Genomic DNA, 16,097 nt, shown 5'->3' on the forward strand with positions numbered 1-16,097 from the left:
TGCAGTTCACACCTGTAACCCTCGCATGTGGGAGGCTGAGCAGAGATAATAAAAAGTCCTGAGTTAGCCAAGGCGATTATAGAGCGAAATCTTGATGTTTATTTAATCAGCTTTTCTAAAGTTTACTCTGTATGAACTAAATCTTGAAAATCTCAAGAGAAGATAAAGTTTAGCATTTGAAAACAAAAGGAAAAATGTGAGTAGAGAAATACTTCAAACTCCCTGGCCGGTTCTGCTCGATCGCTCCCTAGCAGCTGAACTAGGAAACGCTCTGCTTGTTGAGCCGTGGTCCCAGGGAAAGGACGATGAGACCAGGGCTTCCCAAGACAGACTGCCTATAGGTTGGGGAAGAGTTTCCCTCACACTGTAAAGCTTGCTTGTGGGCTAATTAGACTCATAAGGAAGTAAACTTTATTCCTAATCTAGAAAATAATTTTTAGATTTTTTTCTTAATGTTAAAAACAAATTTATTTTTAAGTGTATTTTTATTTTAAATGTTTACTTGAATGTACATCTGTGTACCATGTGTATGGAGTTCTAGTGGAGGCCAGAAGAAGGTGTAAGATTCGCTGGCACAGTTTCCCCATAGAAACAGTTGTGAGCTGCCATGTGAGTGCTAGGAATTGAGTCTGGGTCTTCTGGAAGAACATTCTTAACCACTGAGCTATTTCTCCAACACTATTTACAGGTAATTTAGGGTGCTTAAAATTTGATAGGAATATAGTGTATAAAAGTGTATTAAGGGGTTGGGGATTTAGCTCAGTGGTAGAGCGCTTGCCTAGCAAGCTCAAGGCCCTGGGTTCGGTCCCCAGCTCCGGAAAAAAAAAAAAAAAGAAAAAAAAGTGTATTAAACATTTTTTGTAAGAGTTTGTTCTATTTTGTATTTATTGCTGACCTCTGTGGTATGAAATACTTGAAAAAGGACTCATGCACGCTGTAGATAGCAAAATCTGACGGGTTAATGACATTGATCATGATGATTTTTACTTTGTGGGCTGGGCTGGCAGGAAGGGAAGAGAACACCTTTCTTTTCCACTGCTCCAGATTAAAATCCTGAAATATCAGAGTCACTTGTGAACTCTGAGAGTGAGCTACCCAAGGCCAAGGCCGTCATTCAAGGCCTAGTTATCAGGGAGAGGTGCCATTTGCCACCTCCCTTGGGAAGGGCGTGTTGTTTCTGAGTACTTAGCTTTCAGATCGTGGGTTCATATTGGAGTGTTTAAGGGGTGGTGAACATTTGACATCGTCTGAAGCCTCTGTCTGTTCTCTGGCAGATGAAAAACTGGAAGAGAAGGTATTTTCAGCTGGATGAAAACACAATAGGCTACTTCAAGTCTGAACTGGTACGCATCGCTTCGTAACATGCTCAGCTCTTGGCAGGCCCCACCGCAGTGCTTGTGTGGCTGTGTGCGTGTATGTGTTCTGTTCTGCTAGTGCTCCAGTTCTGCTTTTGAGTGCACCTGTATTTCATTCTGTTTGGGTATAATGCATTTGGTTAGTCACGCATTTCTTAAATGTGTTTTAAATAAAACTACCTTCAAGGAAGCGTTCCGTCTTGATGGATCTAAAATTACCAACAGCCCCACATGTAAATCTCTGTCAGAGGGACATTAGAGGAGGTGGGGTAAGAAATTCTCTAAAAGCAGCATTCAGCCCTCTGCATATCTACCTTCTCTTCCCTGCTTTTTTTTAGCTCTTTTTTTTTAAAATATTATTTATTTATTTATTATATATGAGTACATTGTAGCTGTCTTCAGACACACCAAGAGGGCATCAGATCTCATTACAGATGGTTGTGAGTCACCATGTGGTTGCTGGGATTTGAACTCAGGACCTTTGGAAGAGCAGTCAGTGCTCTTAACCACTGAGCCATCTCTCCAGCCCTCGGATCATCTCTTAAGTTATTTCCCTTAAGATATCTTTTTTGAAGACAGAGTCAAAGACTGAGTCTCCCTCCTTCCCTGCTTCAGTCATGCCCCATTTAAGATGTCAGGTAGCCTAAATCCTACAGTAGATAGGTACATAAATGAATGAAATTCTCTCCCTCTTCTGTAACACTGTAGGAGTGTCATATACTCCATACTCTGAATTAAGGTGTCAGAGCAACATTGTCCAGATGAACGTTCTGCCCTGGTAGATATGTTCCATACCTATGTTGTTCTGTGTAGACTGCATCTGGCTTTTGAGTGCTGCTAATGTTACCAGTGTGTAAGGAAGTGAATTTATTTCATTTTAAAAGTAAAACCAATTTCATTTTAGTAATTTAAATTAATGGTTACTCATAGGCAGTGTTCTGTATTGGGAGCATCTTAGGTGTCAGTTATTTTGGGAAGGTGTAACGAGTAGAAGCAACCTGTACAGCCCGCTGTGGACAGTCAGAGCCCATGGGTAGTGAGGAAGCTTCCCTGCTTGAAGAACTGAGAAGGAATGCACAGGAAGTGGGTAGTAATGGAGACGAGAATGGTCACACACACACTTGTTGATAAAATAAGGCAATATATTAAGGATAATAGAAACCAAGGTTCTTGGGATAAAAATGTGGCTTCTTGTTATAGCTTAACAGACATAGCAGTAGACATAATATATGTCCTTGTGTGAGTGCATTTAAGTATAAAACAAACTGTGGCTCTGTGTCTTGAGAAAATGATCATTTCTCAACATGGAGTCCACGGAGAAATGGCAGATTCTGTAACTGGGCAAGAGAAATCAGTGCAAGGTGAGCTTGAATGTCTTATGTCAGGAAGCAAGAATATGCCAAGAAAATGCTAGTCACCCAGAAGTCACTTTACTAACAGTCCCCTTACCAGATCACGGACAGTGAGAGAGTGTCAAAGTACACAGTGATTATAACCTATTACAGTGTGTGTGTGACCTCCATGTGCTCAGATAGATATGAATAAGGTGGTGATTGAGCTCATGTAACTACAGTGAGGGACAAAATGCGTAAACAGGAATGAGACACCAATCTGAAGTCAACAGCACAGTGGGATGAGCGCGGCGGTTCAGGAAGAAGCCTGGCAATGCCAGGCAGTCAGGTTCAGTGAACTTCAGCGTTGCTAAGAATGTTGAAACTATCCGCCGCCTTATGGGATAGTGTGAGAAGCACTCCGCATCAGCTCTGTGCTGCTCCTGCTAAAGTTATAGCATCATCAAGTAACAAACAGTAGCCACATCCAAGGGAGGAAGCAGCCTAAAGTATTGCTGTGATCTGCAAGCATCTGTGTGTTCCTCTTTCTAGATGAGTGAGGAACTCAAGCATAAAGAGAGAGCGAGAGCACTCTCCCTGGTAAGACAGTGTGGCCGCTACCTGCTGACTGTGGTGGCTCTACCATGAGGACCTTAAGGCATGCCTAGAGCAGCAGCTCAGCTCCAAGTGGCTATGTTTAGTCTTTTTTGTAAAGAAAATCATGATTGTTTCAGTGTTCAAGAAAGACATAAAAGTGAGGAGAACTATCTGGTAGAAAAACAGACAGAAAATACAAATGGCTCATTTAGAAAGAGATTAGGCTGAGTGTGGAGTCGAGTGGTAGCGTGCATCCCTAGTGTATGCGAGGCCTTGGATTAGAGCTCAGAACTGCTAAGCAATACAAGTGACTGAGGTGGTCTTCAGAAGTGCTCCACGCTCAGTGTCACCCAGGCTCTGGGAAATGCGGTGTGCGCTGCAGAGAGTACCCATCAGTCATGAGGAGGCTGTGACCAAGTGAAAGGCTTGCAGAGCCTCAGAGAAAATAAGTGGAGAAGCAGTAGTATTTCTTCAAATCCCAGGTTACTGTGGGTAGTGGTGGTAGAAAAATCACCATTTGGCAGGCCACTATGCTAATAATGATTTCAGGTAAGAATCCTCAACACTTGGTGGAACTAGTAGGGGATTTTTCCTAGAAAATCAAGTCCTGCACAGGCTCCAGGTGTCTCAGTAGTGACCACTGTGAGTCACACACCAATCTCCCCACCATGTACCTCCTGATAGGATGGCTGAGAAGTAGTCAGTCGCAGTGGTTTCCTTTAAGAAGTGTGCGGCCTGCACATCAGGATGAATAAACATCAGACTCACCCTGACTGAACACAGTCTGTGAAATAAGTGGCCTAAACATTTTACAGCTTTACAAGACTACAGAAGACCAAAGAAGTGTCCCATGAAGTAAAGGAGACCGAGAGAAGGGACAAGTCTCCTGCAGGTTAAACCTTACACAGAAAATATTTGTTTTTCTGTCATGAAGGACCACCCGTAGGGTAACTTGTAAGATCAGAATGTGGCGTATAGATTGTGGTCATACTGCAAGGATGCCAAGGTTCAGGATCCATGACTGTGCAGTGGTCCATGTAAAATTTATTTTAGAAGTCCAGCATGATACCTAGTAGTATAGATATGTCATGTCTTTAACCTGCGTGCAGATAGTTCTGAAATGTGTATTCAGACACGTGCACAGGCTTATAGCAAAGCTGGATTTACTGCAAGGTACATGTATGTCAAGATGACCTTCCGAAAGAGGAAGTAGAATACTTACTGGTCCTGAGGTTCACCATGACCAAGTCTGCTGCTTAGTGACCGTCACTGAGACCAGAAACCGAGCGTCAGAGGACAGTGTGTATGATGATGGGAAAGTAGGGCTGTCCTGCTGCTGCAAGTCTCAGGTGTCGTCGTGTCTGCAAATGGCTGCAGCTCCAAGTAAGATCCCTAGCTTCTGACAGGAAATGTCCTGTGTTTGGTTTTTGCCAGGAAAAGGAGCCTCTGCGGGTAATACCACTTAAAGAAGTTCACAAAGTCCAAGAGTGCAAGCAAAGGTAAGGACTGCCTGATTCTGTCACTGCACAGTGTGAAGAACCAGGCCTCCCTCATTGATGAGCTTACAGTGTGCTGCTTTCTCTGTTATTGTGTGCATTTGTAACTGTGTAACTTTTTTAAGCTGTAAGTAATTTAATTTTTTATTTGAAAACAAAGTTAGGAAACAACCATTTGTACACTGATATTTCAGAAGTAGTTTATTAATGCAAAGGAAAAATTATTATAAGCAATTTCTGAGATTTAACAAATTGAGTTATTTTTAGTTTTCAGAGGTGCTGAAGAACAGGTTGTTGCAGGAAATTGCATCAGCCATGCTGTGATGAGTTGAATGAACTGTAAACACTTGGAAAAGTTGCTTTCCGAGTCTTTTCTAAAGGAGTTGTGTAACCAAAGACCATTGTGAATAGTAATGCAAAACTAGAAAATGATGACGTGGTTCTGTTAGTGTTTTCTTTCTAACGCTTATTTATGGACACGTACTTGGCACTGCGTAACAGTGAAACTGTCAAGCTGACTGACCTACAACTGCATGATCCTTTTTCCTGACAGTGACATTATGATGAGGGACAACCTGTTTGAAATCGTGACAACGTCTCGGACTTTCTATGTGCAGGTGAGACACTTCTTGGATCACAGATTCTCTTTCAAGAAGTTAGTAACATTTAGAGGTGAAATAAATATAAATAAGTTTGTTGTTTTACTAACTTATTGAAGGATGTCAGGTGGTGGGTATAGGATCAGACATGAAAGTATTCTGTTAGGAATTGGTGACATGGGTCAAAGTCACATTTGAAAGAAAGGAAATGCTCTTTTACTTAGATTTTAGCAGTGAGTGTGCCTTCAAATGAATTATCTTTTCGTGTTTTTCTTTAATATAATTTTTGGTAATTTTAAAAGAAGGAAAGTCTTGGGTATAAATGAAATTATTGAAAAAAGCATTTGTTTTTGTTTATGGAAGTTAACACATTTGCTTCTTGTAGAAGAATTAAGAAAACAGTGGCTTGTAAAATACACATATTCCCACGTTCAGTCATTGATGCTTACAGCAAGCAAGATCATACTAACTACAAAATCTTGTTTGCTTGTGTGTGTTGTCATTTTCCCTATGTCATTAAAATGTTTGGAAATGGATGGCTCTAGAGGCTCATATCTGTAATTGAAACTAAAGGCATGCGGGAGGCATGGTGGAGTTTGGTGAATCCAAGGCCAGCCAGGGCTGTATAGTAAGATTCTGCCTCAAAAAAAGTTATCTTTGGAAACACTTTAGAATTGTATTGTACTCCGTGTACTGTGTCTAAGCATTCATTTGCATAGCTTTCATACAGTTACTCGAAAGTATGGTGATGGCAGCATCTTTGGCCTGAATTTCTGAGTCTTTGGGTTTCCAGGTCAGACTCAGCCGTCAGAGCAGCTTTTCTGTCTGTGGCTCTGACTTTGATTGTTACCCTCCCAGCACAAAATGAAAGCGTGCTCTGCCCTGTGCCTGTTCCGAGTTCTAACCTGTGAAACATGTTCGTGGAGTTACTGGCTTTTGGTAGATTCTGGGAGGAGGGGACTTAGTGAATTGATTGCTGGTAGGCTGACCACATACCAGAACAGACTCTATCTCCAAGATTAGGTACGTAACGCAAACTAGAGTTGATGGAGAAAAGGGTTGGTGAAGGGAGAAATCTTAAAAGTCGAATGGGAAGGGATAGGAGAGTAGAGAGGAAGGAGTTAGAAAAGGAGGTGACTGTGTTCAGAATGCATTGTATAAAATTCACAAAGAATTAGTAAGATAGTGCTAAAACCTACAAAATTTAGCTTACAATTTACAAAGGACATAGAAAAAACATGGCATAAAAGCTAGAATCTAATTTTAGATCTACTTTTCAAGGAGTGGGGGATTCTAAACGGACGGGAGTATGAAGGCATGTGCGTGCATCTTTCTCAGCCCCCTGCTGTGGCCATGCCACCCTGAACATTCTGATCTCATTATATTTAGATTCACACTGGCCAGTCTTTATCAAGAAAGAGGACTACTTCTGAATTTGACTACCAGTGTCTCTTTAATTCACTGACCTATTAGAAATTATTTCTAAAATTAATATGTAATATGGGGCCGAATAGCTTTGAAAGTGGCAGTTATATGTATAGCAAGTTTAAATATAGCGCTTGACAGCAAAATAAGAATGTCTTTCTTTAGTTTCTTCCTCTTATCTCCTTTTTAAAATGCTCATTATATATACTTTGATGTGCCTGATTTTAAACATGCAGTACCTGTCTTTTGCCTCCATATAGAACCTGGCTCAGCAAAACCTGGGTTGAAAATGGTGCTTCTAGAGCCAAGTTAGGTAGCATACACCTGCCTGTAGCCTAACTAACTGCTCACAAGGCTGACGCAGGAAGTTGCAGGGCAGCCTGGCTAGAGAGGGAATTGAAGGACAGCCTGAGCAATTTAGGGTGACTCTGTGTCACTAAACACAAACACAAGTTTGAAAATAAAGTAAAGCCTCGGTGGCTGAGTGTTTTTTCTCAATGCGTATGTTGGTTCAGGTTTTCCAATAATACATGCTCAGCAAAAGAGTATTTCCATGGGCTAGAAAGAGAGCTCCTCTGGCACTCGCTGCTCTTACAGAGGACGAGTATTTGAGTCCCAGTATCCTTGTGGATGGCTCACAGATGCCTGTAACGACAGCTCCAGTGGGGTTCTGTACCCTTTTTTGCTGTCTGTAGCTGGGGACAGCTAGACCAATGATTCATGAATTTGTTGCACCCCACCCTACACACACACACACACACACACACACACACACACACACACACACACACACACACTTTTGAAGCTGGATGTGGCAGTACACACCTTTAATCCCAGCACTCAGGAGGCAGAGAGACAGGCAGATCTCTAGAGTTTCAGGACAGCCAGGGTTGTACAGAGAAACCCCCTCTCTAAAAACAAAACAAAAATGAAGTGCTTTGAGAACTTTTTTTTTTTTTTTTTTTTTTTGGAGCTGAGGACTGAACCCAGGGTCTTGCGCTTGCTAGGCAAGTGCTCTACCACTGAGCTAAATCCCCAACCCTGAAAACTTTTTTTTAAAAAGAAATTATTGCCTTTGCATGTGTTTGCAGGTGACATTATATTGCCAAGGTAGAGACTTTATGGAAATAGAAGATGATTTTGAGAGAAAGTTGACTGTAATATCTCTTTTATTTCCCTTAGGCTGATAGCCCTGAGGAGATGCACAGTTGGATTAAAGCAGTCTCTGGAGCTATTGTAGCACAGCGGGGACCGGGCAGATCATCATCATCTTCTGTAGGTTTTCTCCTTCTTGGGGAGAAATTCCACAGGACCTACACATCCTTTGAAGTTGTTTTCTTCCTCTCTCCTAATCCTTCAGTTTCTTTGTTGAGATTATGTGCATGTTGACTTTCATACCAATTGGACTTGCAAAAATAATGTACCCTAACTGAGAGGTTCCTTGTAGTGTCCCGTGCATAGCTTTCTGTGCACACTGTGTTCATGCACAAGCTGGGCGACTAGAGAATAGAGCCTTCCTTCCTTTGTTCTTGCAGCTAGGCTCTTGTTAGTGGGTCAGGGTGTAGCAGTTTGACACTGTCAGTGTGGCATTGGCCTGACCATTCAAGGCACATTCAGTTCTACTAAAACACGGTTTTGGAATGTCCTAGTTTTCCCTTCACTTGCCAATTTTCAGTTAAGATTTTTTTCCTTAGTGGTGTTGGAATACCACTGACCAAGCTAGAGGCTTAAATACAGTTTGGTGTCCCATTCAGTTCTTTTCTATTTCGTGTTGTTATTTCAATATTCTACCAGGTTGATATAAAAACTTGTTATCTTTTCTGTAGTTCAATAGTAATATTGGAACAACTAAATGCTTTTCTAGGACATTACCAGAGAAATACATGTTATCATTTTGTTCAAGTACATCCTAAGGAATGGTCTGGTTTGGAATACTTTGGCCCTTCATCTTTGTTCTGAAAATGCAAACCCTTTTGAGAATTTTCCCCTTAAAAGTAGCACTGTTGTAAACTGTCCTGGTGTGCCGTACCCAAGCCTTTATGATGTAGATTCTATACACTAGATACACTTGTATTTTCAGTGTTTTACTGTCTTACTAGTTTTCTGTTGGTGATAATGACAGATCGGTACATAGTAGCACTTTTCCCATTCTTTAATTTTTATTATTATACTAGTATTCCTTTAGGAAATTCAAATCTTTAGATTTATTTCTTTAGGAAAGAAATCTCTTTCATGGGTGTTAGTTTTGTAACTGCCTGTATTTTATGTGATTCTTTCAACAGTCAAGTATGAGATTCTCTGCAAAAACAATGTCTGTTGGGAAGAGGGAAACTTGGAGAAGGGTGTTTGTGTTCTGTGCTTTGTGGTGGGGGCAAATCGGACTGTCCAGCTGTGACTATCAGCAGAATTCTCTCTTTTCCTCCCTCTCCCAATATAGGTTAACTCTAATCTTAGCTTTGCACTGTGTTCCAGATGCGGCAGGCCAGAAGGCTGTCGAACCCTTGTATACAGAGGTATACGTCAAGAGCTGGCGAATGCAGCACGTATGTGGGCTCTCATGCAAATGTGCCTTCTTAGTAGAAGGCCTGGACTCGCTCCTCCTTACAGCTGATCAGAGAAGGTTGAGTTAACCCGACTGCCTTTTGCAGTTGTCATCACTAACGCAAACTAGTTTACTGTAGTCATCAGGTTGAATATATATAGTTTTAAAAAAAAAGCAACCATACTAATGGAAGTTTCCAGAGCTTTAGAAACTAACTGACTGAATTTCTGCAGGAGTTTTGATTGCCATGTTTTATGTATTTTGAGGTTTTTTTTGTTTTTGTTTTTGTTTTTTTTTTTTTTACTATAAGACTTGAAATGAGCCTTTGTTCTTCTGATCCAGGCAAACTTCTGCACATATCCATGTTGGATAAAGTCTGTCACCAGAATTCCATGGTGTTTTGTAGCTCTGGTGAAGTTTTACCATGAAATGGGAGCCTATAATGTTTGCAGATTATGGTGCTGTTTTCAAAGCAGCTAGCATCCCAAGTGAACGTACACTGGGAGCTGCTCGGCACACTGCAGTGTCTTTACATTTGTCCTTATCAGTACAATAAAGTCGCATTCACAGCTGATCTTAGCTCAGAAGTCTGAAAAGTGACTGACTCAGTTGTACCCTTTTTTACTCTAACATCTTAAGCCGTACGGATATGTGACTCAGAATGAACCAAATTAAACCAGCTGCAGTCAGTTGCAGTGAAATTAAGAGAAGCAGGAAAACAAGTCATCAGCTTACGAGACAAAAATCATGTCTGAAAAGTTTTGATTTTTGTTGATTTTGTTGGCTAATCATTTATTGACATTTCATTTTTACGTTTTATATTTTATCTTTTTTAATACTTGGGATAATCCCCATAACTCTTAAATGCTGGTAGACTCTTTTTTCAACACAGTTCAGTTGCAGTTGGAACACCGCATCTCATTTTAGGCTGACGAGTGCCGTAAGCTGCCAGATTCAGCTTTGGGGACAGAGTCAGTGTCTTAGTGGAATTGGTTGTTGGCTATCGTTGCTTTGAACTCACCCCTAAAATGCACTGCTTTGGGAAGGAGCTTGCATGGCTCACGCTCTGCTGTGTGTGTGTGTGTGTTTGTGTTGCTGTTTGTTTTTCAGAGAATCAAGTCTCACACTGAGTGACTAACTTTGTTGTTGGCGATTGGCTGTGTCTGACCACCATTCCTCTTTCCAGGAGCATTCCAGCTGTCCTTCAGAATCCAAATACACTGTCCGTCTTGCCGGGGCAGCAGCCGCCGCCACCTCACATTCCGCAGCCTCTCGCAGCCACTCTCTGGTCTCAAGCTATACCATGGAGAAGCGAGGATTTTACGAATCTCTTGCCAAGGTCAAGCCAGGGAACTTCAAGGTCCAGACTGTCTCTCCAAGAGAACCAGCTTCCAAAGTGACTGAACATGCTCTGCCCAGACCTCAGAGTAAAAACGGCCCTCAGGGAGAAGATGGTGAGCCAGTGGACTTAGATGACGCCAGCCTGCCAGTCAGCGATGTGTGAGGGGGGAGCACGTGGGCTGCCTGCGCCACTCACCCTCAGTGTCCTTCCATGAGGCTTCTCGCCAAAGATGATAGAGGGTGAATGATCTCAGTGCATATGTTAGACTGCCTCGTGGGTGTGCTCTGTAAGCTGGCAAACTAGGAGGCAGGGAGTGGCTGAGGCAACATAATTTCTTTAAGAAAGGAAGGAGAAAAGCTGTGTCCATATTGACTGTCTGAAGCTTTACATGTTTGGGTGGCAAAAATGTGTGTGTGATCTTTTTTTTCTCTTAGTGACTTTGAAATTTTAAATAACAACTTAAAACATTAAAATTTCTTATTTTGGCCATTTAAACATGCTAATATGACTCCCTATGAAATATTCAATATTTATACATTCTTATCAGCTAACATTATCAAGTGGGACATTCCCAGACAAAAATTTCTCAACTCATGATGTCTGTGGTGCTGCAGAATTTATATCACAACGTGGACCATTTAGAAATTCTAACCGTTTATGATATTCTGGCTGTCCAGGTGAGTGGAAAATTTCGCATAGAAGATTGGATTACACTATTGGTGCAGGTGGGAGTTGAACAGGGCTAGAAGAAGGGGAGATTGGAGGTCAGCTATAGCTAATGTTTTTTTTTTTTTTCTTTTGTGGGGAGGGTACTTTTTTATTTTTATTTTGGTGACTGGATTTTTCTGTGTAGCCATGGCTGTCCTGGAACTCATTCTGTAGACCAGACTGCCCTTGAACTTGTGGTGATCCTTCTGCTGCCTCTGTTGTCTCCCAAATTATAGGATTGTGTCACCAACTTGCAACCTAAGACACTTGTTTTAAAAAGCTTAGTATTTTATTTTAGTAAAAATTGTTTGGTCATAAATTTTGAAAAGATCTGATTTTTTTTTTTTAATCAAAGTTTTGTAAATAGATCTTATTTCTGAATTTGGACCAGTGAAAGACCTCAGTTCACATGCTAAGTCAAAATGGCCCTTAGTCATGAACTTGTTGTGGCTCTCCCTTTTCATCATTAGTAACCTACCCTCAAGTGCCTGTGTCTTCTCATCTCACTTAGGATTGTGCCCCAGAGTCCTACATGATTGGCTTTAAATGTCCAAATAAATGAATTTCAGTAGCGTAGTTTGATATTTTAAATAAGATAGCATTTTATATCAGAGACACCAGAATGTTGGTGTTCATCTGCCTGTGCAATATGTATGTCTTGAAAACCAGAATTGAGTATGCAGTAAGCGTGGGGCTCTCATACATAGAAGCACCTCTCTGGAGGACCAAGTGTCTGCTGTCAAGTGCTGGCGGGTTTGAGCAAGCACTGTTTTGTGGCAACATTGTCAGTGTTTGCCTGCCCCAGGCTGCTGCTCCATGGCATCTCCAGTCTTGGACTTGTGTCTTGGAGTTGTGGGTGTTAGTGTTTCGCCTTTTTATGTTATAAGACTACTTGTCGGAGGATGAAAGATTTGCTACAGTGGTCTAGGGTTAAGATGTGCTATTTAGTTGCCCAGCACAAGAACGTACCACTCACCTTTTCTACTCATAAGCTAATGTGTTAGAGTTCTATGTCGTTTTCTCTTGTGCACCTGCATTAGAAAACCATAGGACAGCAAGGTCGTTAAGTAGCTATCACCTCTGCTGCCGTATTCATGTCCAGGCTCTCAGAAGTCCTTCATGAACACACCTAGGGACCCTTGTACAGAGTCTTGGCAGTATGGATGAGCCTGGCACGGTTTTCTTTGGTACAGCCTCCACAGTGCACGTTCATTTTATCATATTTTGGTATTGGTAATTTGATAACATTTCATGGTGGTAAAATATTAGCTCTATTTTGGGACTTTTTATAGAACTACATTTATTCGAAAGCATAGGAATATGTTCTTGTGATTATCAGGATCTCCTAATATTTATCTCAATTCTTTTGTAAGCTTATGGAAATTATTTAATTATTTTAAAGCATATTTTACTGTAAATATGTCATATCTGAAGTGTCAGTAGTTACTTTGAATACCGTACTATTTGCTGTATTTTTTCCTGTGTGTATACTGTATCCTTCCAGAACAGGAGTGTACCTCCTAATGTTCACTGTCACACTGCTCTATGTGTGTCCGGTTGGTTGAACACTGTACTGACTTGAGAATAAACTGCTCGCAATCCATTGTCACTCAGTTCCCATGTTGTTTGGTTCAGCGCTCATGTGAACAAGTCAGCAGAACTGATAAGAAACGTTTTTGCTTAGTTCAATGCTTACTTACCATTGAGCAAACAGATTTCATGCCAGGTGGTATGTACGAGGCTGGTAGACAGCCAGTGAGTTCCAGGCCAGCCAGGGTTAATCAGAGAAACCCTATCTTGAAAAAAAAATTCAGATCCTTGAATTCTTGGGGTTTGTTATTGCTTTTTGTTTTCTTGTTTGTTTGTTGTTTGTTTTTGAGACAGGGTCTCACTTTGTAGTCTTGGCTGGCCTGAAACTCAGTATGTAGACTATGTGGGCATTGAATTCACAGAGATCCTCCTGTCTCTGCTTCCCAGGTGCTAGAATTGTAAAAGTGTATACCAACAGGCCCAGCAGACCCATGAATTCTTAAGACAGCTTTGTATGAAATTGCACAAAGAAAATGTCTGTGTGTTTAGAACATACTTGCTCTTTTTCCTTTAAAAAAAAAAGTTCTTACAATTAAATGTGAAAATTCCCTGTGAAGCATGTTTGAATCATTGAGCTGCATAGAGCTCTAGGTTTGTCAGGCTGAGCTGAGGCAAGACCGATTGCAGAAGTCATAGCTCCTCATGCTCCCTGCCATGTGTGCAGTGGTGGGGAAAGGGCCAAGAGGTCTAGTCAGTCCCCCAAAACAAATGCTCAAGAGCCTGTGTTTTGAAGTTTTCCTTTTGATAGCGAGCCATAGTGAGCTGTATGTCTAAAGTCTGGCCCAGTGTAAATAAACCCAAACACTGATCCACTGAGCAAAGGACTGGCCACTAATATAAAACATATTGAACTTTGCGATTAGAATTCAATTAAATTATATTCAATTGAAAAACAAATTTAGTCACCTGAAATTTTAGAGTTCCCAAAGATGACAGCCGTTTTTTTAGATGTCTCCTTTTGTTCCTTGTGTCCAGTTCGTTGTCAAATCCTGCTTTATTTTCCCATCTTTGTGACCTCAACTCTGAAATGTAGTGGATGATTGGGCCTGTCAACAGTTTGTTATGTATGGGAGAGGAGCTCATGAGGCCCAGCCTTCCCTGAAGCGTTGTTACCAGTTAATGGTAGGTAGAAGCTGGTTGTGTGTGGGGTGTGTGTGTGTGTGTGTGTGTGTGTGTGTGTGTGTGTGTGTGTGAAGGGTTTCAGCAGAAGAATAAAGGTGATAGGAGGGTAATGAAAAGGATAACAGATGAGAAATGACAAATTCACTATCCACAGAACTGTCAAAATAAGTATTATATTTATTATATTGCTCCGGGGGCTGGAGAGCTCAGCAGTTAAGAGTATAGACTGCTCTTGCAGAGGATCTCATTTAGTTTGCAACATGGGCCTGTGGCTCCCATCTCCTGGGAATCTGCCCCCCTCTGTGGTTTGAATGAGAATGCCCCTAGAGACTCCCATATTTGCATGCTTGGTCAGCAGTTGGTGAACTGAAAAGATTAGGAGGCGTGGCCTTGTTGGAGGAGTTCTGTCACTGGAGGTGGGCTTTGAGATCTCAAAAGTCCGTGCCCCCCCCCATCTTTTCCTCTCTCCTTCCTTCCCTCCCTCCCCCTCTCTCTCTCTCTCTGCCTGTTGTCTTTGGATCAGATGTAAGCTCTCGGCTACTCCTGAAGTCCTGTCTTCCATAAGTGTTTATGTGTGTGTCCACACCCATATACGTGTATACAGACACACAAAAATGGTAGAAGTAAAAATGTTTAAATGACTTAAATGGAAACATACTGCTGAACTGGTCAGTGTTAGTGTTTCTGATGCCAGCTGATGAAATCCTATATATATCATTATATATTACTATATACTATGCTTACTATTGCATATTCATGTGGTCACAGTGCCACCTTCTGGTATTGGTTGCTACGTTTAAAGTAATTTGACATCTTTTTTTACTTCATAGGAAGGAGAAAAGATATGCAGCATCATAGGATAGCTTTGAAATTCATGGAAATGTTAAATCACCTTTCTCAAAGAATTAAACGTTTGAAGAAGTAGCTGTAGCTTTATGTACATAGGAAATAATCTAGAGAAGCTGGACGTGTCTGTAGCGAGATGCCATCTTATAAAAAGAATATAGGACATTTTGTGTGCCCTTTACTCACGCAATTTTCCTAATGCTCCCTTATAAAGGTATGATACAGTATTGTAACCATGACATAGGCTCGTGCTCAGTGGCAGGTGCCTTTACCCACTGACCCATCTTGACGGCTCATCAGGCTTTGGATTTAGCTTTAGTGAATAGATACAAAGGTAATAGTTTTATATATGTGACCAGTGAGGTGTTTGCCTTTTGATCTCTTGGAGTTGGAATCAGATTTTTCTCATGTGCTACAGACCTAAGGAGATGATGGAATTTGCCCAACGACATAGAAAGTTAAACATATGATAAAATCTAATGTGGAAAACTACATATCTAGAGGTGGAGATGGTCAAAGAATGATGGTGTGGTAAGAAGCAGTGTGGCAGAGAGGACTTCTAGAAAGTCCCTGAAGAACTTGTTGTTATGTGACAAGGGATGCATAAATCCAAAATAGGGATTGAAAATTAAGTCATTATCTTCAAGGTTCAAGGACCTTTCTCCCAAGCTATGACGCACAAATCTTTCCTTGTGTAGTTTTCTTCAGAGGGGAAGGTGAGGAAGAAGAATATGGGGGGAATTTCCATGACCCAGGAACTTGCCCAGCTAAGTCCTCCCACCTCGTATTCACTGTCTATAATGTCCTTTCCCACATCATGATAAAACACCCTGACAAATTAGCATGAGGGAGAAAAGGTTTCCTGGGCTCACATTTCCAGGTTACAGTCCATCACTGTGGGAAGTCAAGACAGCAGGAATTTGAAGCAACAGAACAGACAGATGACATCTAAAGTCAAGAGCAGAGAGCAGTGAATCAGGATACTCTACCCAGGGAATGGCACTACCCACAGTGGGCAGATCTTCCAACCTCAACATAATCAAGACCATCCAGATGGACATGCCCACAGGCCAACCTGATCTAGGCAGTCCCTCACTGTGACCCCTTTTCAGGCGATTCAACATTGTGTCTAGTTGACAAATCA

The 16,097-nt window shown here is 41.4% G+C and overlaps 1 protein-coding gene across 31 annotated transcripts in view; it reads left to right on the forward strand.

The window, feature by feature from the left end:
* Positions 1 to 13,008, forward strand: part of Plekha1 (pleckstrin homology domain containing A1) — a 51,180-nt gene extending 38,172 nt beyond the window's left edge. For 11 of the 31 annotated variants that reach the window (XM_039083107.2, XM_039083129.2, XM_039083154.2 and 8 more), the window contains 6 exons: positions 1,275 to 1,343; positions 4,718 to 4,782; positions 5,333 to 5,396; positions 7,986 to 8,078; positions 9,241 to 9,346; positions 10,532 to 13,004. In XM_039083107.2, coding sequence (XP_038939035.1) covers positions 1,275 to 1,343; positions 4,718 to 4,782; positions 5,333 to 5,396; positions 7,986 to 8,078; positions 9,241 to 9,346; positions 10,532 to 10,749 — 615 coding nt within the window. In that variant the 3' untranslated portion in view covers positions 10,750 to 13,004. Of the gene's footprint in view, positions 1 to 1,274; positions 1,344 to 4,717; positions 4,783 to 5,332; positions 5,397 to 7,985; positions 8,079 to 9,240; positions 9,424 to 10,531 lie in introns of all 31 variants that reach the window. The other 20 variants (XM_006230409.5, XM_063267882.1, XM_063267892.1 and 17 more) reach the window with 9 other exon arrangements.
* The last annotated feature ends 3,089 nt before the right edge of the window (positions 13,009 to 16,097 follow it).

Source organism: Rattus norvegicus, chromosome 1 (assembly GCF_036323735.1).
Source record: "Rattus norvegicus strain BN/NHsdMcwi chromosome 1, GRCr8, whole genome shotgun sequence".
In the NCBI taxonomy this organism is placed as follows: Eukaryota; Metazoa; Chordata; class Mammalia; order Rodentia; family Muridae; genus Rattus; species Rattus norvegicus.